General features: G+C 46.2%; 1 protein-coding gene across 1 annotated transcript; it reads left to right on the forward strand.

Moving 5' to 3' along the window:
• The first annotated feature begins 17,200 nt into the window (after positions 1–17,200).
• Positions 17,201–24,540, forward strand: LOC125519036. Its single transcript, XM_048683917.1, has 5 exons — positions 17,201–17,469; positions 17,628–19,664; positions 19,881–20,001; positions 23,234–23,293; positions 23,391–24,540. Exons 1-5 carry the CDS (start codon positions 17,201–17,203, stop codon positions 24,258–24,260), a joined length of 3,357 nt encoding a protein of 1,118 aa, XP_048539874.1. The 3' UTR covers positions 24,261–24,540.
• Positions 24,541–25,029: the final 489 nt, after the last annotated feature.

Consider the following 25,029-nt stretch of genomic DNA (forward strand, 5'->3'; position numbering starts at 1 on the left):
TTCAACGGTGCCGCTCCCCCCGCGAGCGAGGTGTTCGATGAAATGGCCAGAAGGTATGCGCCTTCGGTCTTGGCGATCCCCTTTCATTTTTCGCCATTATTCTCGATAGCGCGTGACTTGTTATCGTTCGCTATAGTGGTGGTTCGAACAATGGAACAACCGAGTTCATGAACTTGTTGGACACGAACGCGGTTGACATTGATCAAGCCCCTTTTGAACCATTCGAGTACAATGAAACGGAGGCCGGCGTGGATGATCATGGTTGTGCGGACGAATTGGAGGAGATCGAAGCGGAAGCGTTTGAGCAATCGCAAGCAAAAACTGGGAAAAGCATAAGATCGAAGAACTACACGATCTTGGAAGATCAAGCTTTGATTCAAGCATGGAGTGCGGTGTTTCTTGATGCATGCACGGGTACATCTCAAACTTCCAAGAGATATTGGCAAAGGATCGAAGATCAATACTTCCGCATTATGGCAAAGTATCCCAATAGGACTCCACGCACATTTCGGTCGCTTCAAGGGCATTGGGAGAACATAAAGCCTATGTGCAGCCGTTGGGCAGTTTTCTTGGAGCAAGTACGCAATGCACCTCCAAGTGGCACCGTGGAGTCCGACCATGTGAGTTTGTTTTGCCTTTCTTCAAATTATGCATCATCATATTGCATCATGAGAAGTGATTGGATCACTTTGTTCACATTGTGTAGGAAAAGATTGCTCAACATAGATACAAGGCACATGGAAGCTTCGGAAGGCAAAATTTTCAAACTAGAGCATTGTTGGGAGTTGCTCCAAAAATGCGAGAAGTGGAAGTTGATCGACAAAGAATCCCCACCAAAGAGAGGCTCACTTACAAACATGGAAGAAGATGAGGATGATGATGGCCCAAGAAATTTGCACAAGCCTGATGGTGACAAGAAGACCAAGGAGAAGATGAAGAGAGAGCAAGAAGCATCAAGCTTGAGGGAGAAGATTGATGCCATGTTGCAATCCAACGAGTCGATGTTGTTGAAATCGTTGGAGATCAAGAAAGAGTTGGCCGAGAAGAAGGCGAAGGAGAAGCAAGAAAAGTGATAGTTGCTCAAGGAAGAGGGGCTGCGCAAAGCTGCCATCGTGGAGAGAAGAGCACGAGCCGCCGAAAACAAATCTATGTCCATGTTGCTCGCCGAAGAGAACAAGATCATGTCAATGAACCGCAATGACATGGACGACCTCACCAAAACATGGCATGATATGGCAAGGAGGGAAATCTTGAAGAGAAGAATGGTGGCGTCGGCCGGTTCGTGCTACAGTTCCGGTGATGTTTTCTCCGCTCCATATGGTGGCAATGTGGATGATTTCGGTGCGGGAGTTGGAACTGTTGGGGAACGTAGTAATTTCAAAATTTTCCTATGCACACGCAAGATCATGGTGATGCATAGCAATGAGAGAGGAGAGTGTTGTCTACGTACCCTCGTAGACCGAAAGCGGAAGCGTTAGCACAACACGGTTGATGTAGTCGTACATCTTCACGGCCCGACCGATCAAGCACCGAAACTACGACACCTCTGAGTTCTAGCACACGTTCAGCTCGATGACGATCCTCGGATTCCGATCCAGCAGAATGTCGGGAAAGAGTTCCGTCAGCACGATGGCGTGGTGATGATCTTGATGTTCTACTGTCGCAGGGCTTCACCTAAGCACCGCTACAATATTATCAAGGATTATGGTGGAGAGGGTCACCGCACACGGCTAAGAGATCAATGATCAATTGTTGTGTCTATGGGGTGCCCCCTGCCCCCGTATATAAAGGAGCAAGGGGGAGGAGGTGCGGCCAGGCAAGGGGCGCGCCAGGAGGAGTCCTACTCCCACCGGGAGTAGGACTCCACGCTTTCCATGTTGGACTAGGACTTGGGGGGGAAGGAGAGAAAGATGGGAAAGGAAAAGGGGGGGCGCCGCCCCCCTCCTTATCCAATTCGGACATGGAGGGGAGGGCGCGCGGTTGCCCCTTGGCCTCCTCTCTACTTCCTCCACTAGACCCATTAAGGCCCATTAGGTTACCGGGGGGTTCCGGTAACCTCCCGGTACTCCGGTAAAATGCCGATTTCACCTGGAACACTTCCGATGTCCAAACATAGGCTTCCAATATATCAATCTTTATGTGTCGACCATTTTGAGACTCCTCGTCATGTCCGTCCGGGACTCCGAACAACCTTCAGTACATCAAAACATATAAACTCATAATGAAACTATCATCGTAACGTTAAGCGTGCGGACCCTACGGGTTCGAGAACAATGTAGACATGACCGAGACACGTCTCCGGTCAATAACCAATAGCAGAACCTAGATGCTCATATTGGCTCCTACATATTCTACGAACATCTTTATCGGTCAGACCGCATAACAACATACGTTGTTCCCTTTGTCATCGGTATGTTACTTGCCCGAGATTCGATCGTCGGTATCTTAATACCTAGTTCAATCTCGTTACCGGCAAGTCTCTTTACTCGTTATGTAATACATCATCCCGCAACTAACTCATTAGATGCAATGCTTGCAAGGCTTTAAGTGATGTGCATTACCGAGAGGGCCCAGAGATACCTCTCCGACAATCGGAGTGACAAATCCTAATCTCAAAATACGCCAACCCAACAAGTACCTTCAGAGACACCTGTAGAGCACCTTTATAATCACCCAGTTACGTTGTGACGTTTGGTAGCACACAAAGTGTTCTTCCGGTAAACGGGAGTTGCATAATCCCATAGTCATAGAAACATGTATAAGTCATGAAGAAAGCAATAGCAACAAACTAAACGATCAAGTGCTATGCTAACGGAATGGGTCAAGTCAATCACATCATTCTCCTAATGATGTGATCCCGTTAATCAAATGACAACTCATGTCTATGGTTAGGAAACATAACCATCTTTGATCAACGAGCTAGTCAAGTAGAGGCATACTAGTGACACTCTGTTTGTCTATGTATTCACACATGTATTATGTTTCCGGTTAATACAACTCTAGCATGAATAATAAACATTTATCATGATACAAGGAAATAAATAATAACTTTATTATTGCCTCTAGGGCATATTACCTTCAGTCTCCCACTTGCACTAGAGTTAATAATCTAGATTACACAGTAATGATCTAACACCCATGGAGCCTTAGTGCTGATCATGTTTTGCTCTTGGAAGAGGCTTAGTCAGCGGGTCTGCAACATTCATATCTGTATGTATCTTGCAAATTTCTATGTCTCCCACTTGGACTAAATCCCGAATGGAATTGAAGCATCTCTTGATGTGCTTGGTTCTCTTGTGAAATCTGGATTCCTTTGCCAAGGCAATTGCACCAGTATTGTCACAAAAGATTTTCATTGGACCCGATGCACTAGGTATGACACCTAAATCGGATATGAACTCCTTCATCCAGACTCCTTCATTTGCTGCTTTCGAAGCAGCTATGTACTCCATTTCACATGTAGACCCCGCCACGACGCTTTGTTTAGAACATCACCAACTGACAGCTCCACCGTTTAATGTAAACACGTATCCGGTTTGCGATTTAGAATCGTCCGGATCAGTGTCAAAGCTTGCATCAACGTAACCATTTACGATGAGCTCTTTGTCACCTCCATATATGAGAAACATATCCTTAGTTCTTTTCAGGTACTTCAGAATGTTCTTGACTGTTGTCTAGTGATCCACTCCTGGATTAATTTGGTACCTCCCTGCTAGACTTATAGCAAGGCACACATCATGTCTGGTACACAGCATTGCATACATGATAGAGCCTATGGCTGAAGCATAGGGAACATCTTTCATTTTCTCTCTATCTTTTGCAGTGGTCGGACATTGAGTCTTACTCAACTTCACACCTTGTAACACAGGCAAGAACCCTTTCTTTGCTTGATCCATTTTGAACTTCTTCAAAACTTTGTGAAGGTATGTGCTTTGTGAAAGTCCAATTAAGCGTCTTGATCTATCTCTATAGATCTTAATGCCCAATATGTAAGCAGCTTCACCGAGGTCTTTCATTGAAAAACTCTTATTCAAGTATCCCTTTATGCTATCCAGAAATTCTATATTATTTCCAATCAATAATATGTCATCCACATATAATATCAGAAATGCTATAGAGCTCCCACTCACTTTCTTGTAAATACAGGCTTCTCCAAAAGTCTGTATAAAACCAAATGCTTTGATCACACTATCAAAGCGTTTATTCCAACTCCGAGAGGCTTGCACCAGTCCATAAATGGATCGCTGGAGCTTGCACACTTTGTTAGCTCCGTTTGGATCGACAAAACCTTCTGGTTGCATCATATACATCTCTTCTTCCAGAAATCCATTCAGGAATGCAGTTTTGACATCCATTAGCCAAATTTCATAATCATAAAATGCGGCAATTGCTAACATGATTCGGATAGACTGAAGCATCGCTACGGGTGAGAAGGTCTCATCGTAGTCAATCCCTTGAACTTGTCGAAAACCTTTCGCAACAAGTCGAGCTTTATAGACAGTAACATTACCGTCAGCGTCAGTCTTCTTCTTGAAGATACATTTATTCTCAATTGCTTGCCGATCAATGGGCAAGTCAACCAAAGTCCACACTTTGTTCTCATACATGGATCCCATCTCAGATTTCATGACTTCTAGCCATTTTGTGGAACCTGGGCTCACCATCGCTTCTTCATAGTTTGTAGGTTCATCATGATCTAGTAGCATGACTTCCAGAACAGGATTACCGTACCACTCTGGTGCGGATCTTACTCTGGTTGATCTACGAGGTTCGGTAGTAACTTGATCTGAAGTTTCATGATCATTATCATTAGCTTCCTCACTAATTGGTGTAGGTGTCACAGAAACCGGTTTCTGTGATGTACTACTTTCCAATAAGGGAGCAGGTATAGATACCTCATCAAGTTCTACTTTTCTCCCACTCACTTCTTTCGAGAGAAACTCCTTCTCTAGAAAAACTCCGAATTTAGCAACAAAAGTCTTGCCTTCGGATCCGTGATAGAAGGTGTACCCAATAGTCTCCTTTGGGTATCCTATGAAGACACATTTCTCCGATTTGGGTTCGAGCTTATCAGGTTGAAACTTTTTCACATAAGCATCGCAGCCCTAAACTTTCAGAAACGACAACTTTGGTTTCTTGCCAAACCACAGTTCATAAGGCGTCGTCTCAACGGATTTCGATGATGTCCTATTTAACGTGAATGCAGTCGTCTCTAAAGCATAACCCCAAAACAATAGCGGTAAATCAGTAAGAGACATCATAAATCGCACCATATCTAATAAAGTACGATTATGACATTCAGACACACCATTACGCTGTGGTGTTCCGGGTGGCGTGAGTTGCGAAACTATTCCGCATTGTTTCAAATGTAGACCAAACTCGTAACTCAAATATTCTCCTCCACGATCAGATCGTAAAAACTTTATTTTCTTGTTACGATGATTTTCAACTTCACTCTGAAATTCTTTGAACTTTTCAAATGTTTCAGATTTATGTTTCATTAAGTAGATATACCCATATCTGCTTAAATTATCTGTGAAGGTGAGAAAATAACGATATCCGCCACGAGCCTCAACATTCATTGGACCACATACATTTGTATGTATGATTTCCAACAAATCTGTTGCTCTATCCATAGTACCGGAGAACGGCGTTTTAGTCATCTTACCTATGAGGCACGGTTCGCAAGCACCAAGTGATTCATAATCAAGTGGTTCCAAAAGTCCATCAGTATGGAGTTTCTTCATGCGCTTTACACCGATATGACCTAAACGGCAGTGCCACAAATAAGTTGCACTATCATTATCAACTCTGCATATTTTGATTTCAACATTATGAATATGTGTATCACTACTATCGAGATTTATCAAAAATAGACCACTCTTCAAGGGTGCATGACCATAAAAGATATTACTCATATAAATAGAACAACCATGATTCTCTGATTTAAATGAATAACCATCTTGCATCAAACAAGATCCAGATATAATGTTCATGCTCAACGCTGGCACCAAATTAGAATTATTTAGGTATAATACTAATCCCGAAGGTAGATGTAGAGGTAGCGTGCCGACCGCGATCACATCGACTTTGGAACCATTTCCCACGCGCATCGTCACCTCGTCCTTAGCCAATCTTCGCTTAATCCGTAGCCCCTGTTTCGAGTTGCAAATGTTAGCAACAGAACCAGTATCAAATACCCAGGTGCTACTGCGAGCATTAGTAAGGTACACATCAATAACATGTATATCACATATACCTTTGTTCATTTTGCCATCCTTCTTATCCGCCAAATACTTGGGACAGTTCCGCTTCCAGTGACCAGTCTGCTTGCAGTAGAAGCACTCAGTCTCAGGCTTAGGTCCAGACTTGGGTTTTTTCTCCTGAGCAGCAACTTGGTTGCTATTCTTCTTGAAGTTCCCTTTCTTCTTCCCTTTGCCATTTTTCTTGAAACTGATGGTCTTATTGACCATCAACACTTGATGCTCTTTCTTGATTTCTACCTCCGCGGCTTTTAGCATCGCGAAGAGCTCAGGAATAGTCTTATTCATCCCTTGCATATTATAGTTCATCACGAAGCTTTTGTAGCTTGGTGGCAGTGATTGGAGAATTCTGTCAATGACACTATCAACAGGAAGATTAACCCCCAGTTGAGTCAAGTGATTATGATACCCAGACATTTTGAGTATATGTTCACTGACAGAACTATTCTCCTCCATCTTGCACCTACAGAACTTATTGGAGACTTCATATCTCTCAATCCGGGCATTTTCTTGAAATATTAACTTCAACTTCTGGAACATCTCATATGCTCCATGACGTTCAAACGTCGTTGAAGACCCGGTTCTAAGCCGTAAAGCATGGCACACTGAACTATCGAGTAGTCATCAGCTTTGCTCTGCCAGACGTTCATAACATCTGGTGTTGCTCCTGCAGCAGGCTTGGCACTTAGCGGTGTTTCCAGGACGTAATTCTTCTGTGGAGCAATGAGGATAATCCTCAAGTTACGGACCCAGTCCGTGTAATTGCTACCATCATCTTTCAACTTTGCTTTCTCAAGGAACGCATTAAAATTCAACGGAACAACAGCACGAGCCATCTATCTACAATCAAACATAGACAAGCAAGATACTATCAGGTACTAAGTTTATGATAAATTTAAGTTCAATTAATCATATTACTTAAGAACTCCCACTTAGAAAGGTATCCCTTTAATCCTCTAAGTGATCACGTGATCTAAATCAACTAAACCATGTCCGATCATCACGTGAGATGGAGTAGTATCAATGGTAAACATCAATATGTTGATCATATCTACTATATGATTCACGCTCGACCTTTCGGTCTCCGTGTTCCGAGGCCATATCTGTTATATGCTAGGCTCGTCAAGTTTAACCTGAGTATTCCGCGTGTGCAACTGTTTTGCACCTATTGTATTTGAACGTAGAGCCTATCACACCCGATCATCACGTGGTGTCTCAGCACGAAGAACTTTCGCAACAGTGCATACTCAGGGAGAACACTTATACTTTGATAATTTAGTGAGGGATGATCTTATAATGCTACCGTCAATCAAAGCAAGATAAGATGCATAAACGATAAACATCACATGCAATCAATATAAGTGATATGATATGGCCATCATCATCTTGTACTTATGATCTCCATCTTCGAAGTACCGTCATGATCACCATCGTCACCGGCGCGACACCTTGATCTCCATCGTAGCATTGTTGTCGTCTCGCCAATCTTATGCTTCCACGACTATCGCTACCGCTTAGTGATAAAGTAAAGCATTACAGCGCGATTGCATTGCATATAATAAAGCGACAACCATATGGCTCCTGCCAGTTGTCGATAACTCGGTTACAAAACATGATCATCTCATACAATAAAATTTAGCATCATGTCTTGACCATATCACATCACAACATGCCCTGCAAAAACAAGTTAGACGTCCTCTACTTTGTTGTTGCAAGTTTTACGTGGCTGCTACGGGCTTAGCAAGAACCGTTCTTACCTACGCATCAAAACCACAATGATAGTTTGTCAAGTTGGTGCTATTTTAACCTTCGCAAGGACCGGGCGTAGCCACACTTGGTTCAACTAAAGTTGGAGAAACTGACACCCGCCAGCCACCTGTGTGCAAAGCACGTCGGTAGAACCAGTCTCACGTAAGCGTACGCGTAATGTCGGTCCGGGCCGCTTCATCCAACAATACCGCCGAACCAAAGTATGACATGCTGGTAAGCAGTATGACTTATATCGCCCACAACTCACTTGTGTTCTACTCGTGCACAACATCCACGCATAAAACCTAGGCTCGGATGCCACTGTTGGGGAACGTAGTAATTTCAAAAAAATTCTACGCACACGCAAGATCATGGTGATGCATAGCAACAAGAGAGGAGAGTGTTGTCTACGTACCCTCGTAGACCGAAAGCGGAAGCGTTAGCACAACGCGGTTGATGTAGTCGTACGTCTTCACGGCCCGACCGATCAAGCACCGAAACTACGGCACCTCCGAGTTCTAGCACACGTTCAGCTCGATGACGATCCTCGGATTCCGATCCAGCAGAATGTCGGGGAAGAGTTCCATCAGCACGACGGCGTGGTGACGATCTTGATGTTCTACCGTCGCAGGGCTTCGCCTAAGCACCGCTACAATATTATCGAGGATTATGGTGGAGGGGGGCACCGCACACGGCTAAGAGATCAATGATCAATTGTTGTGTCTATGGGGTGCCCCCTGCCCCCGTATATAAAGGAGCAAGGGGGGGAGGTGTGGCCAGGCAAGGGGCGCGCCAGGAGGAGTCCTACTCCCACCGGGAGTAGGACTCCCCCTTTCCATGTTGGACTAGGACTTGGGGGGAAGGAGAGAAAGAGGGAAAGGAAAGGGGGGGGGCGCCGCCCCCCTCCTTGTCCAATTCGGACTTGGGGGGTGGGGGGGGGGGGGGGAAGGGGCACGCGGCTGCCCCTTGGCCTCCTCTCTACTTCCTCCACTAGGCCCATTAAGGCCCATTAGGTTATCGGGGGGTTCCAGTAACCTCCCGGTACTTTGGTAAAATGCCGATTTCACCCGGAACATTTCCGATGCCCAAACATAGGCTTCCAATATATCAATCTTTATGTCTCGACTATTTAGAGACTTCTCGTCATGTCCGTGATCACATCCGGGACTCCGAACAACCTTCGGTACATCAAAACATATAAACTCATAATGAAACTGTCATCGTAACGTTAAGCGTGCGGACCCTACGGGTTCGAGAATAATGTAGACATGACCGAGACACGTCTCCGGTCAATAACCAATAGCGGAACCTGGATGCTCATATTGGCTCCTACATATTCTACGAAGATCTTTATCGGCCAGACCGCATAACAACATACGTTGTTCCCTTTGTCATCGGTATGTTACTTGCCCGAGATTCAATCGTCGGTATCTTAATACCTAGTTCATGTTGGGGAACGTTGCAGAAAACAAAAATTTTCCTACTTGTTTCACCAAGATCATCTAGGAGTTCATCTAGCAACAAGTCATCTAATCCATCTACATACCTTTGTAGATGGCGCACGGAAGCGTTCAAAAGAACAGTGATGATGTAGTCGTACTCGACGTGATCCAAATCACCGATGACCAGCGCCGAACGGACGGCACCTCCGCGTTCAACACACGTACGGGACGGGAGACGTCTCCTCCTTCTTGATCCAACAAGGGGGGAGGAGAGGTTGATGAAGATCCAGCAGCACGACGGCGTGGTGGTGGATGCAGGGCGTCACAGAAGCAGGGCTTCGCCAAGACTACGAGGGAGAGACGTAATGGGGAGAGAGGGAGGCGCCAGGGGCTGGTGTGAAATCCCTCCTCTCCCCCCACTATATATAGGGGTGCCATGGGGGGGGGGCGCCGGCCCTAGTAGATGAGATCTACTAGGGGGGGGGGCGGCCAAGGGGAGGTTTCCTCCCCCCCAAGGCACCTAGGGGTGCCTTCCACCACATGGACTCTTCCATGGTGGAAACCCTAGGCGCATGGGCCTATAGGGGCTGGCGCCCCAGCCCACTATGGGCTGGGTTTCCCCCTATTTCAGCCCATGGGGCCCTCCGGGATAGGTGGCCCCACCCGGTGGACCCCCGGGACCCTTCCGGTGGTCCCGGTACAATACCGATAACCCCGAAACTTGTCCCGATGCCCGAAACAGCACTTCCTATATATAATTCTTTACCTCCGGACCATTCCGGAACTCCTCGTGACGTCCGGGATCTATCCGGGACTCCGAACAACATTCGGGTTTCTGCATATACATATCTTCATAACCCTAGCCATCTCGAATTAAACGAGATCCCGATACAATGTTCATGCTCAAAGCTGGCACTAAATAACAATTATTAAGGTTTAAAACTAATCCCGAAGGGAGATGCAGAGGCAGCGTGCCGACGGCGATCACATTGACCTTGGAACCATTCCCGACGCGCATCGTCACCTCGTCCTTTGCCAGTTTCCGCTTATTCCGCAGCCCCTGCTTTGAGTTACAAATGTGAGCAACTGCACCGGTATCAAATACCCAGGAGCTACTACGGGCACTAGTAAGGTACACATCAATTACATGTATATCATATATACCTTTTGTTTTGCCGGCCTTCTTATCCGCTAAGTACTTAGGGCAGTTCCGCTTCCAGTGACCGCTTCCCTTGCAATAAAAGCACTCAGTCTCGGGCTTGGGTCCATTCTTTGGCTTCTTCCCGGCAGCTTGCTTGCCAGGCGCGGCAACCTCCTTGCCGTCCTTCTTGAAGTTCTTTTTACCCTTGCCTTTCTTGAACTTAGTGGTTTTATTGACCATCAACACTTGATGCTCCTTCTTGACTTCTACCTCCGCTGATTTCAGCATTGAGAACAACTCAGGAATGGTCTTTTGCATCCCCTGCATGTTGAAGTTCATCACAAAGCTCTTGTAGCTTGGTGGAAGCGACTGGAGGATTCTGTCAATGACCGCATCATCCGGGAGATTAACTCCCAGCTGAGACAAGCGGTTATGTAACCCAGACATAGTGAGTATGTGCTCACTGACAGAACTATTTTCCTCCATCTTACAGCTGAAGAACTTATCGGAGACTTCATATCTCTCGATCCGGGCATGAGCTTGAAAAACCATTTTCAGCTCTTCGAACATCTCGTATGCTCCATGTCTCTCAAAACGTTTTTGGAGCCCCGGCTCTAAGCTGTAAAGCATGCCGCACTGAACGAGGGAGTAGTCGTCAACACGTGTCTGCCAAGCGTTCATAACGTCTTGGTTCTGTGGGACGGGAGGATCACCTAGCGGTGCTTGTAGGACATAATCTTTCTTGGCAGCTATGAGGATGATCCTCAGGTTCCGGACCCAGTCCGTATAGTTGCTGCCATCGTCTTTCAGCTTGGTTTTCTCTAGGAACGCGTTGAAGTTGAGGACTACGTTGGCCATTTGATCTACAAGACATATTGCAAAGATTTTAGACTAAGTTCATGATAATTAAGTTCATCTAATCAAATTATTAATGAACTCCCACTTAGATTAGACATCCCTCTAGTCATCTAAGTATTACATGATCCGAGTTAACTAGACCGTGTCCGATCATCACGTGAGACGGACTAGTCAACGTCGGTGAACATCTTCATGTTGATCGTATCTTCTATACGACTCATGCTCGACCTTTCGGTCTTCTGTGTTCCGAGGCCATGTCTGTACATGCTAGGCTCGTCAAGTCAACCTAAGTGTTTGCATGTGTAAATCTGTCTTACACCCGTTGTATGTGAACGTCTGAATAAAACACCCGATCATCACGTGGTGTTTTGAAACAGCGAACTGTCGCAACGGTGCACAGTTAGGGGGAACACTTCTTGAAATTAGTATGAGGGATCATCTTATTTACTACCGTCGTTCTAAGTAAACAAGATGCAAAACATGATAAACATCACATGCAATCAAATAATGAACGTGACATGATATGGCCAATATCACATAGCTCCTTTGATCTCCATCTGGGGCTCCATGATCATCTTGTCACCGGCTTGACACCATGATCTCCATCATCATGATCTCCATCATCGTGTCTCCATAAAGTTGCTCACCAACTATTACTTCTACTACTATGGCTAACGCATTTAGCAATAAAGTAAAGTAATTTACATGGCGATCCTCGATGACACGCAGGTCATATAAAAGAATAAAGACAACTCCTATGGCTCCTGCCGGTTGTCATACTCATCGACATGCAAGTCGTGATTCCTATTACAATAGCATGAACATCTCATACATCACATATAGATCATTCATCATTCATCACAACTTTGGCCATATCATATCACAAACCACTTGCTGCAAAAACAAGTTAGACGTCCTCTAATTGTTGTTGCAAGTTTTACGTGGCTGAATTAGGGTTCTAGCAAGAACGTCTTCTTACCTACGTTAAAGCCACAACGTGATTTGTCAACTTCTATTTACCCTTCATAAGGACCTTGTTCATCGAATCCGCTTCAACTAAAGTAGGAGAGACAGACACCCGCCAGCCACCTTATGCAACTAGTGCATGTTAGTCGGTGGAACCGGTCTCACGTAAGCGTACGTGTAAGGTTGGTCCGGGCCGCTTCATCCCACAATACCGTTGAAGCAAGAAAAGACTAGTAGCGGCAAGAGAGTTGACAAATCTACGCCCACAACAAATTGTGTTCTACTCGCGCAAGAAGAACTACGCATAGACCTAGCTCATGATGCCACTGTTGGGGAACGTTGCAGAAAACAAAAATTTTCCTACTCGTTTCACCAAGATCCATCTAGGAGTTCATCTAGCAACAAGCCATCGGATGCATCTACATACCTTTGTAGATCGCGTGCGGAAGCGTTCAAAGAACGGTGATGATGTAGTCGTACACGACGTGATCCAAATCATCGATGACCAAGCGCCGAACGGACAGCACCTCCGCGTTCAACACACTACGGGACGGGAGACGTCTCCTCCTTCTTGATCCAGCAAGGGGGAAGGAGAGGTTGATGAAGATCCAGCAGCACGACGGCGTGGTGGTGGATGCAGGGCGTCACAGAAGCAGGGCTTCGCCAAGACTACGAGGGGGAGACGTAATGGGGAGAGAGGGAGGCGCCAGGGGCTGGTGTGAAATCCCTCCTCTCCCCCCACTATATATAGGGGTGCCATGGGGGGGCGCCGGCCCTAGTAGATGAGATCTACTAGGGGGGCGGCGGCCAAGGGGAGGTTTCCCTCCCCCCCAAGGCACCTAGGGGTGCCTTCCACCACATGGACTCTTCCATGGTGGAAACCCTAGGCGCATGGGCCTATAGGGGCTGGTGCCCCAGCCCACTATGGGCTGGGTTCCCTCCTATTTCAGCCCATGGGGCCCTCCGGGATAGGTGGACCCACCCGGTGGACCCCCGGGACCCTTCCGGTGGTCCCGGTACAATACGATAACCCCGAAACTTGTCCCGATGCCCGAAACAGCACTTCCTATATATAATTCTTTACCTCCGGACCATTCCGGAACTCCTCGTGACGTCCGGGATCTCATCCGGGACTCCGAACAACATTCGGGTTTCTGCATATACATATCTTCATAACCCTAGCGTCACCGAACCTTAAGTGTGTAGACCCTACGGGTTCGGGAGACAAGCAGACATGACCGAGACGACTCTCCAGTCAATAACCAACAGCGGGATCTGGATACCCATGTTGGCTCCCACATGCTCCACGATGATCTCATCGGATGAACCACGATGTCGAGGATTCAATCAACCCCGTATGCAATTCCCTTTGTCAATCGATATGTTACTTGCCCGAGATTCGATCGTCGGTATCCCAATACCTCGTTCAATCTCGTTACCGGCAAGTCACTTTACTCGTACCGTAATGCATGATCCCGTGACCAGACACTTGGTCACTTTGAGCTCATTATGATGATGTATTACCGAGTGGACCCAGTGATACCTCTCCGTCATACAGAGTGACAAATCCCAGTCTTGATCCATGTCAACCCAACAGACACTTTCGGAGATACCCGTAGTCTACCTTTATAGTCACCCAGTTACGTTGTGACGTTTGGTATACCCAAAACACTCCTACGGTATCCGGGAGTTACACGATCTCATGGTCTAAGGAAAAGATACTTTGACATTGGAAAACTCTAGCAAACGAACTATACGATCTTGTGCTATGTTTAGGATTGGGTCTTGTCCATCACATCATTCTCCTAATGATGTGATCTCGTTATCAATGACATCCAATGTCCATAGTCAGGAAACCATGACTATCTGTTGCTCAACGAGCTAGTCAACTAGAGGCTTACTAGGGACATGTTGGTGTCTGTTATTCACACATGTATTACGATTTTCGGATAACACAATTATAGCATGAATAAAGGCAATTATCATGAACAAGGAAATATAATAATAATGCTTTTATTATTGCCTCTAGTGCATATTTCCAACAGTTCAATCTCGTTACCGGCAAGTCTTTTTACTCGTTCTGTAATACATCATCCCACAACTAACTCATTAGCTGCAATGCTTGCAAGGCTTTAAGTGATGTGCATTACCGAGAGGGCCAGAGATACCTCTCCGACAATCGGAGTGACAAATCCTAATCTCGAAATACGCCAACCCAACAAGTACCTTCGGAGACACCTGTAGAGCACCTTTATAATCACCCAGTTACGTTGTGACGTTTGGTAGCACACAAAGTGTTCCTCCGATAAACGGGAGTTGCATAATCTCATAGTCATAGGAACATGTATAAGTCATGAAGAAAGCAATAGCAACAAACTAAACAATCAAGTGCTATGCTAACGGAATGGGTCAAGTCAATCACATCATTCTCCTAATGATGTGATCCCGTTAATCAAATGACAACTCATGTCTATGGTTAGGAAACATAACCATCTTTGATCAACGAGCTAGTCAAGTAAAGGCATACTAGTGACACTCTATTTGTCTATGTATTCACACATGTATTATATTTCCGGTTAATACAATTCTAGCATGAATAATAAACATTTATCATGATACAAGGAAATAAATAATAACTTTATTATTGCCTCTAGGGCATATTTCCTTCAGGAACAAGCGCCGGAGGTGGATTCGGTGGCGCTGATGAACTCCAAGGTGGACTCGATGGCGCGGAGTGAAGATCGATCAAGATGATGCCGGACATGGGCGCAAACCTTTTGCAGGGCCCTCTTTTGCGTTAGCCGTAATGAACTTGACTTCTATTTACGCGTAAAACTGTTTGTGTCGTTTGAATTTGAACTTGTTTGTGAAATCCTATGTCAAATGCGAGATTTGCAGTTTATCTATTTGCGGGTCGTCACGGTGGTGTCCGAGCAGAACCCGCATAGCCGACCCGTAAAAAAAATGTATTCCACGAATATAATTTTTTACGGATCCGTTTGCGGGGTCTGCATCTGTGCAAGTCCGCGTCGGCCCGTAAAAACTGTTTTGCGCGAACTGCAAATGCATTTTGCGGCCGGCGTCTTGCGAGGTCTGCTAGAGTTGCTCTAAGGGCTCATATTTGTCATATGCGACTGTTGATGCTCTCACATGTGTTCCAAGGGCAAACTACATGTTCAAAATCTGGTTCAATGCCGTGCCGAATATAGAACATGATTCAGATCCGATTCAAGTCGTTTAAAAAAAAATCAGAATTTATACTCTAATCTGTACTCTACATACATGTAGCTTTAGTCAGAGAGACATGCAGGTGCTACGTTAGACGCCCAAAGACTTGTTGTTGAATGGTTAGGGAACGGTGGTATCCGCAACCCATTAGAATTCAAATTCTAGATTTGAATTGATGCTCTCAATATTTATGGATTTTTTTTCAAGCTTCTGGTGATGTTTGTTCAGTGAAAGAAGACTTTCCCGTCGATTATGAGGCGCCTTTGATGGCTTTGTAAAATCTCAAGATACTATGATGTCTTAGTCTTTTGGAGATGCTCATAGATTAGAGTATGTGTGCGTGCATTCATAGGGATGAAGACATGCTCGTGTTTATATTATACCGATTTCGATTGCACCCTGTTAGAAATAAAAAAAAGCTCAGCAAGCAGAAGCGCTGGAGCGAGCACACCGCGATTGACCCCCATGCAGAGCATGCGTGGACCGCGGAGGCGCCTCCGGAGTCTCAGTCGCCGCACCCGCGACTAGCACCCATCAATCTGCCGACGGATTGTTCGCCTGATTGACCGAAGGTCGAGCGCCGTCCATCCACGTACGTCCGCGCGCGAAGCAGCGCGGATCCCGGAGGCACGTAGTACGTCTTTGCTCCGAGGGTGGCCCGTGGACATCACGCAGCTGCATTCCAGCGTACCCCGGAGACCGGGCTACAGCGACTCCGGCCAAGTGGAGACAGCCACGGCTACCAACCAACCAACCCCCCCAACTAGACTCATCGGCCCTGCCGCGCGTGGCGGCAGCAAGCCAGCAACGACGGCCCGCCCCGCCCGCCCTCATTCAGGGCTGGTTGGAGCGTCGCTGGTCTGCACGCTGTGGCTAACCGATCGACGCACGTTAGTGACGATGCGCGGTTAATCAATCGACGGCACCGCGCGACGGCGACGGCGAGACGGGCGGGTTGACCGTCAAGGGGTGACGCGTGATTAAAAATACTCCGATATAGCACGCGCGGTGTGTGGGGTGGAGACATAGGCCGCGATTTGATCTGAGCTCTGAAGTCAAGGGGAAGGAGTCATATGCTAAGCTGCTGCTAATATCTGGTTTGTTGTTGGTTGTTGCGAGTGCTTAGGTAAGACCGTTTCGTTTGTACGTATGTTGCGTGAACTACCCTTTTTTTTGAGTTATATATATGTTGCATGAACTACTTCCTCTGTTCCAAATTAGTCGTCGTGGTTTCAGTTCAAATTTGGAACGAAGGGAGTACTCATTACATACTCGTCACATGTAAAAGGGCAAAACGAGAAGCCACATTGCCCATTGCCTCCTGCAGATTCTTATAAGTCTGTCACTGCCACCAAAAAAAAAAGATTCTTCTAAGTCAGACTGAGAGAGCCGAGTGACAGAGACAGAAGGTGGAGGAACTTTACTCAGGAAGCCCAACTCAATAATCACGCCCCCCCGGAAAAAATAAGAAAAAACTCAATAATCACGAGCAACAGCACTTGCACACTCGTGGGCTGAAAAAACAAATCTTGCACATTCGCGGGCTCCAAGCGATGGCTTCGGAGGCCCAACTGCTTCCAAGGCCCAGCAGCCAGCATTTTGTCCCACGCCGCACCCACGCGTGCCGGCGTGCTGCGGCGGCACCCTTCACCTTCACCGGCGTCTCCTTCGTCCCCACCGCGCCCCAAAAGCGTAAAACCCCCAAATCCTCCAACCCTACCACGGACCCCCACCACCCAGGCCCTCCACCAAGCCTCCGCTCCGCCACCGCCGCGGCCGCCGCCCTCCGGCCTCTGCGCCGCCTCACTCCGACGGCACCGAGGTGAGCTCTCCGAGAAACCCGCATTGCGCGCCTACGCGCCGTTTCCCTCGCCGAGCTGTTCGTTCGTACGGTGTGCCAGCGCAACCCTAGTTAACTCCCTTCCGCCATGGACTGGTCTCACCTCTCGGCGCGTGCGTGCGTGTGTCTGGAGTCTGCAGCAGCGCGATGGAGCTCGCGAAGCAGGGGCGGCCGCAATTGCCTTCGGCTGCGCACCGGGCCGCGCAGGTCCCGTACCCCGCGGCGTTCCACCCCGGCGACTGGGGCGCGCGGGCGCCGGCCAGCTCCTACTTGATCGTGCCCATGAGCCAGCACCCGGCGCAGGCTGGCGTGCCCAGGCCCAGCGCGGACCTCACCGGGGCGAGGCCTTTGAGCAGGGTGTCGTTGAGGCCGCCGCAGCAGCAAGTGCTGCCTGTTCAAGCGGGTTTTCCTGGGATGGTTGCGTCGCAGCCGCCGCCGCCGACGCCCTCGGTGGTCAAGAAGACGCCGATGTCGCCCAAGGTCCAGATGCTCAAGTCGCTGCCGTCGCAGGTGTCTGCTGGCAAGCGTTCTGTTCAGAAGGAACTGCCGCCGAAGGCTCATCCGCAGTTGTCTGAGTCTGTGAGATCGAAATTCAGGGAGGCTCTGGCTGCTGCCTTGAGTACGGATTCTGACCAGCAGGTTGGGCAGAAACCTTCTGGAAATGTGTCACCTGTGGGATCATCTGGTGAGAACAGGCAGGCAGACGGTGGTAGAATGCAAGCAATCACAGCCATATTCCAGGATGCAGGTAAAGATGATGGTGGTGATGATGATAATGTCACAAAGGTTGCTGCTATCAGAAGAGAACACGGTGGCATGTTATGTAGCAATTTGGGATCAAACATGACAATGCAGCAACGAACAGAACATGTTCCCTTGGGAAACAAAGCATCGGGCAATAGCGCTGTTTCTTTAGATGATCTTCTGCAAGGTGATGGGCTTTGCTGGACTCCCCACATTGTTCTTGGAGCTTCTGAATCCATGTCACAACCCAATCCAAAAAGGGCCAGGATGTCTGATGTTCAAACTGGGGTTAACGTATCTCAAATTGGTCCGGAGCCTAAAAGAGCAACTACCATGGATGAGGTAATAGAAGGAAAGAAGGTCATGACTCATAAGGCCCAAAGGTTGGCATTTATAATTGAAGAGGAGCTGTTCAAATTATTTGGGGAAGTTAATAAGAAGTACAAGGAGAAAGGTAGATCACTTCTGTTCAATCTGAAAGATAAAAACAATCCTGGGCTGAGGGAACGAGTCTTGTCTGGAGAAATAACGCCTAAATGCTTATGTGCAATGACTACTGAAGAACTTGCTTCAAAGGAGCTTTCAGAGTGGCGGATGGCTAAAGCTGAAGAGCTTGCAAAAATGGTTGTTCTTCCTGATAGAGAAGTGGACGTTAGACGCTTGGTGAGAAAAACACACAAGGGAGAATTTCAAGTTGAGGTGGAAGAAACTGATGTTTTCCCTGTAGAAGTTGAGCTTGGTGGTGATTCACTTTCTTATGTAACATCAGAACCCGTTGCAGTTCAAACCAAATCTGACGATAAAGCAAGTGTACACAGGGAGATCAAGGAATCGGACAACAGTGTGCAAGATGTAGTTGGGACATGGAACAGCAATACATCATGCAATTTAGAATATCCAGAAAATGAGAAAAATTATCTCATGCTAGAACCAATGGTTGATGACTTGAAGGTTATGGAGAATCTTCCACTGATCATGTCACTGGATGAATTCATGCAGGTCCTTGATTCAGAACCACATTCCAAAGATCAGTCCGTTGGAGCCCTGCAAGATGATCCTAATACTAACAAAGATGACAAAGCTAAGTCAGCAAATTTTCTCATAACCATGGACAAGGCCGCTGTATCAGAATTCCAATTTCATTGTGATGTGTCGTCTCCAAGAAGTTATTGTGAATCCAAATTAGAATCACGCATAAACAAACCAGTTCCAGTTTTGGATCCAGTTGAAGAACCAAAGGGAGATGTGTTGGTCAAATCCCCCACTGAAAAGGTGGGTGCTGAAAAATCAGATACTGTTAATGGCTCGATTCCTGAATCTACTATGCAGTGTAAGAAAACTCCTGATGCTGTGCTGACACATGACATTATATGGGAGGGAATAATTGAGCTCAGTTTGTCTTCAATCACAAATATCGTTGCTATCTTCAAAAGGTTTGTTTCATCTACCTTGCTTATGATACTCATGCATGATTAACCTTTATTTTTTTGAGATGTCCAGTTAACGACAAGAAGTACTTTCATTTGTAATTTCAACAATTTTAATGAACAACAGACCATTTCATTATGTAGAGCATCACATGTCCTAGTATGCATCTCAATGTTTTGGCGGCATCCTTATTTCATCGTCATGTTGCTTCTCTTTTGCAGTGGTAAAAAGCCATCTACAAATGAGTGGCGCCGCTTTCTTGAAATCAAGGGAAGAGTGAGACTCAGTGCTTTTGAAGAATTTCTTGAACAGCTTCCTAAATCCAGGAGCCGTACTATAACGGTAACTATTATTTCTGTGTGTGGTTTCATATATGCTATTGTTGGTTTGATGACTACGTTGTTAACTAAAATTGGCAATTGGATTCTACCCTTTCTGTTACTGGCACATACACATTCTTGCACTTGTTGCCTTGCAAAACAGTTGTGTTTGTCGCTTTGACAGGATAATAATTGATTGTAAGGACCCATCAAAAACATGTGCTCTTGCGTGTGTTTCGTTGTGGTTACATCATATCTGCATAAACTGAATTTTCTTTATCATGTGAACTCACAGTGTACCCGTTCACAGTCTAGGCCCTGGGATGCCATAAAATGGAAGATTAAGGCTGCGTTCGACTCCTCTCCGCTCCCTCCACTCCGCTCCGGAGTGGACCAGGCTCTAGCTCATTTTCACGGAGCGGCTAAAACTGAGCTCCACAACTCCGCGGAGTCAGAGCGGAGAGGAGGGATTCCGAACAAGGCCTAAATGCCACCGTTATTTAGTGTGTTTGAAGCCTACATGGCAGACTGTGAAGGGATGGGCCTGTGGCCTAGTGGTGGGAGCGTGATTGTTCGTTCCAACCCACCTGGGTTCAGCCCTAGGATTGACAGGGTGTGCGATTTATTCAGGGTGCATCTCATGTTATATGGGATAGTGCATGCCAGCATGTGTGGGAGACCCACACTTGTGTGTAGGTGGGTGGTGTGAATGGTTGTGTGCGTATATCTTGTACCCTCACAAAAAAAAACCATATACTAGTAGGAAGCGCTTTCCTGTCATGATCCATGTAGAGTTTTTTTTTCTCAACATATGTTGCAGTTGTAGTATTGTCAGGTACTGCGAATTTCATAATCTTTTCGTATGATAAGCCGTCGACTTCGTAGTGTACACAACTGAGTTTCCTGCAACAGATCAATAGAAGCAAGCCATGGATAGACCTAGTCACCTAGTCATCGTATAGTTAGTTAATAGTTTGATACTTCTACATTGTGACATTTGGTACATTTACTGTTACATTAGTGTTATATTGAGCCATTTACTTTCTTGAAGGTCACCTGTGTACGGTTAACAAAGGTGCAGATAGATTTTTATATAGCAAAACAAATAGATTGCTTTGAGCTTTGACATACTGAACTTGAGCATCTTCGTACGATACTGTTAGGGTGCTCTTACCAACAGTATGGTATTGCAAAGCGACCGGGAGAATAAACATTGGACAAGAAAAGAAAGGAAAGGGAAAGCCCTGATAAGAATATATATACATGTTTAGCATTACTGTTAAAGTGTATCGTGGTTCATGCAATGTGTTCTTGCGCCCTTCCAATATGGTAATTTATGATGGCAACTGCAACTGTATGCAGGACCGCGTATTTGAATTATAATTCTATTGCGTGAGGCAAACTCGTGCCTTCACAGGCTTTCTGTGATTGCTCCCAAATCCCGTCAGATTTGATATTTGTGTTAGTTTACGCCACATGCAACATAATTATTCATTATAATATCATGATTTTCTCTTAGTGGGCAACCAAACATACTTAAGCACTAAATTGAAAAAGAATAAAATCACACAGATTGCACACATGCTGTAAGCCTTGTGCTACTGCAAGTAACTGAATACCTGAAATGCCGCTGCAAAACAGACACTCCTTATTTTATCACCACTTCTTAAAATTGTACTGTTTTTGCTAGGGCCGTGGACAGCTGCAAATGCCCAAATTTAGTTATTATTGTACTATCATTTATTATAGATAGACTATTCTTAGATATAGTTTGCTAGTTTTATAGGTAGATGGACTATTTTTCTCTGAGATTGAGATCTAGGTAATCTATCTCTAAACAATAACAAACTCTATAGTGTGACTATTAACTTATGGATATCCTAATGATAACCAAACTTGGGTATTTTCATGTTGTACTTCTTCATAATACCCATCTCGTCCTCATCTTCTTTTTGATGAAAACGCTATTTGTTGGCCCCTCTCTTTGATGCCACACCAAGCCAAACTTTTCTTTCTTCCCCTGTCGGGCACCATACCGTGCCACAGGCTCTGTCAGTGTTTGGCTATCCGCTCTCCTAGGCCCGATCTAGCCATGGTAGCGGCTACATGGCAGGCCTCGCATCTCACTGAACCTTGTTGAAGCTGCTACCACCCTCCTACATGTTGTTCCTTCATTGTTCACCCCCTTGCTGCAATACCATTGTCGATAGCATCGCCGAGACCTTCCCTACCCTTATTGACGCCAAATAAACATTCCTTGCTGCTTGCCCTTCTCGCCATTCTGCCAAGCCTTGCCATTGCCATGCTTCAGCCTCGTGTCATCTCTTCTCTCTCCTTATACCGAAAAAGGCTTCATGGCCCACTTTATAAATAAAGCCATAAGGATACAAACACCGAAGGTTCTCACACAAACACAAGGTTAGAAGGGAAAAAGAAAGGAAAACACGAAAGTTACTTGCTGGGGGCACAGCAAAACAAGCCCACAAAACACACAGAACCACGGTACACAGTACGCTACTTCGCTCTCCTTATGAGGTCCTGCCACTTGCCATTCCAGCAGCCGAGAGACCTTCCTTCATGCTCCCACCTGCTGGAATTTGCCGCTGCATCGCCAGGCTATGGTCCTAGTCTACCATGCCATGCAGAAGATAACATAAGCTTGGGCTGTTATGACTAGTTGGTTGGGTGGAGGCCGTCTGATCAGAGCCCCAACCCAGGCATCGATGCTGCTTTGGCAGAGATTTGATGAGTAGGCATGGATCAGTGAAAGAGAAGGGGAGATAAGATTGGGATAGTTAGGAAGAGGTTAGCTAACTGGTGGCCCAAGGCTGACAGAACAAGCTGATATGTGGGCCATATTGGATCAGTTCTTTTGTGACGAAGGGCAAATGGTTTTTGCTTACCTGTCACAGCTAGCTCAGGAAGTTTGGTCAACAGTGGCAATAGAGCAAGGTTATTAAAATAGCGGCATATGAATTTTACGGCCCTAAACTGGAACCTTTTTTTTTTTGAACAAAGAAACTGGAATCTGTATGCTCATTTTAACATCCATATTTTTGTGTGAATTTGAATAACAAATAAACTACTCGTACTATTTAGACTTTGGTAGACTGCCCTGTTCACATTGTACTGAATTCAAATATCGAATATTTCTGGTAATCTGTACCTATTTCACACCTTTCTGGCTACTCTTGAGTTTTGCTCCTGAAAACATTGTTTTTTTTTACATTGAGCATCTGTCACTTGTTTTACAGGTAACTGAGTTACGTTGGAAGGAGGGCTCTCTTGAGAGTGGTCGACATCATCTCTTAAAGGTTCCTCCTTACTATCTCTCAAGTATTTGCTCTTGAGTCGAAGCTTAGCACTGTCACACAGCTCCTGATTTGCTAACAATCTATCATTCTTCTGCAGACTATTGACTCATATATAGCAGATGAGAGAGTAGGGCTAGTGAAGCCTTCTGAAGGGGTGGAGTTGTACCTCTGTCCTTCTCAAGGGAAGGCAGCTCAGATACTTGCTGACCACCTGCCAAAGGAGCACTTGGGTAGTTTTACTGTGCCTGGAACATCTATCATCGGAGTCGTTGTGTGGCGAAGACCCCATGCCTCATCTAGGGTGCCCAACAGGCAAGAGGACCCCAAGAGGCAGGCTGCCACTTCTGGTTCAGCTATGCCCATGATCTCTCAGCCATCATCTCGCTCTTCCAATGCTTCTCATCAGGAAGTTGTAACCGCTGATGTTCCTCCTGGCTTTGGTTCTGGTGTTGTTAGGGATGATGATGACCTACCTGAATACAATTTCGTTAGCGTGTCAAACTCGGCTGCCAATGTGACAGTGCCACAGAGTTACAGGAGCCATCAGCATCTACCTCTCAGTTCTCCTCCGACAGACCGAGTGAGAGAATTGATTCGCAAGTATGGTAACAGATCTGCTGCAGCCCAACCCTGGAACAGCAATGGCGACGACGATGACTTGCCAGAATGGGATCTGTGTTCTCAAGGTAACCTCCAGCAGGCGCGGATTCCACAGCCACGTTACCCTTATCAACACCATGAGCAGCTGCAGTACCATTCCTTGCTTCAGCAATCGCAAAGCTCATTGTCCCAGGCATACCCCCAGCAGCACCAGCATGTTGCCATGCCCGTGCATGCTCAGTCGCTGACCTACAGCCACCCAACGCAGCCTGCTCAGCAATCCTACTTCGGTGTACCAGACGATGGCAGTGGGTCCTACGTCAATGGTGTAACCCATGGCACCGGGAAGGCGGGAGCCAATGGATGATGGCATGGAATCCAGGGTAGTTCTGTGCGTTCTCTGCAAAGCATCCGTTCTAATCGTTTGCAAGGATCTGGCGGTAGTAACGTGTCTGTGTTTGGTCCACCTATCGTAAGTGTCTGCTCAATGCTCACTATGATGGTGTAAGAATCATCCATCTTTATGGTATGGTCTCGTATCTTATTTGCTACTGGTGATTCCTGTGCTATCATTCTGATGTTATTATGAATGCCTTTTAAAACGAGTATAGTAATTAGTACAAGAGCTCCCCTGCTTTCCTTTTTCACTACTCCTAGATTTGATCAACAGATAGACAGATTGTGTATGGATGAAGCTCAGAAAGATCTTGCTTCGTTTCCACCTGAGCAACTCATGAAAACTAATTCAATCTTGAAAAAACTAGCAGCGAGCGTCTACACCAGGGCTGCTTCTGAAATATTCCAAACGGAGTTGATTGAGTCGCTCTATCATATCTTTATAGAAGACAGAGTTAATATTTACAAGAGCCTAGTGTAGATGGGAACATCTGCGAAGGCACACCCACTCCACACAAAAAACAAGATCACTCTCGCTGTTAAGGTTCAGGACATCCCTTGTGAAGCCAAGTACTATGTCAAAAGAGGTGGTGATCCTCCTACCAGGCACACTGTTGCCTACAATGTTGCCGAGAAGAAGGCTTTGGTGTGACTGCTGCAGGTTTGCTTTCTCGGCGATATTATGCAGACATGTGCTGGGAGTATTCATCTTAGCTCACATCGACAAGCAATGGACGAAG

Source organism: Triticum urartu, chromosome 7 (genome assembly GCF_003073215.2).
Source record: "Triticum urartu cultivar G1812 chromosome 7, Tu2.1, whole genome shotgun sequence".
In the NCBI taxonomy this organism is placed as follows: Eukaryota; Viridiplantae; Streptophyta; class Magnoliopsida; order Poales; family Poaceae; genus Triticum; species Triticum urartu.

Bases quoted from the DNA above. Each gene is read 5' to 3' on its own strand.
- LOC125519036 (XM_048683917.1), top strand. From the start codon at position 17,201: ATGGCTTCGGAGGCCCAACTGCTTCCAAGGCCCAGCAGCCAGCATTTT. The intron at 20,002-23,233 runs GTAACTATTATT...CTTGTTTTACAG, and splicing joins CCAGGAGCCGTACTATAACG to GTAACTGAGTTACGTTGGAA. The intron at 23,294-23,390 runs GTTCCTCCTTAC...ATTCTTCTGCAG, and splicing joins GTCGACATCATCTCTTAAAG to ACTATTGACTCATATATAGC.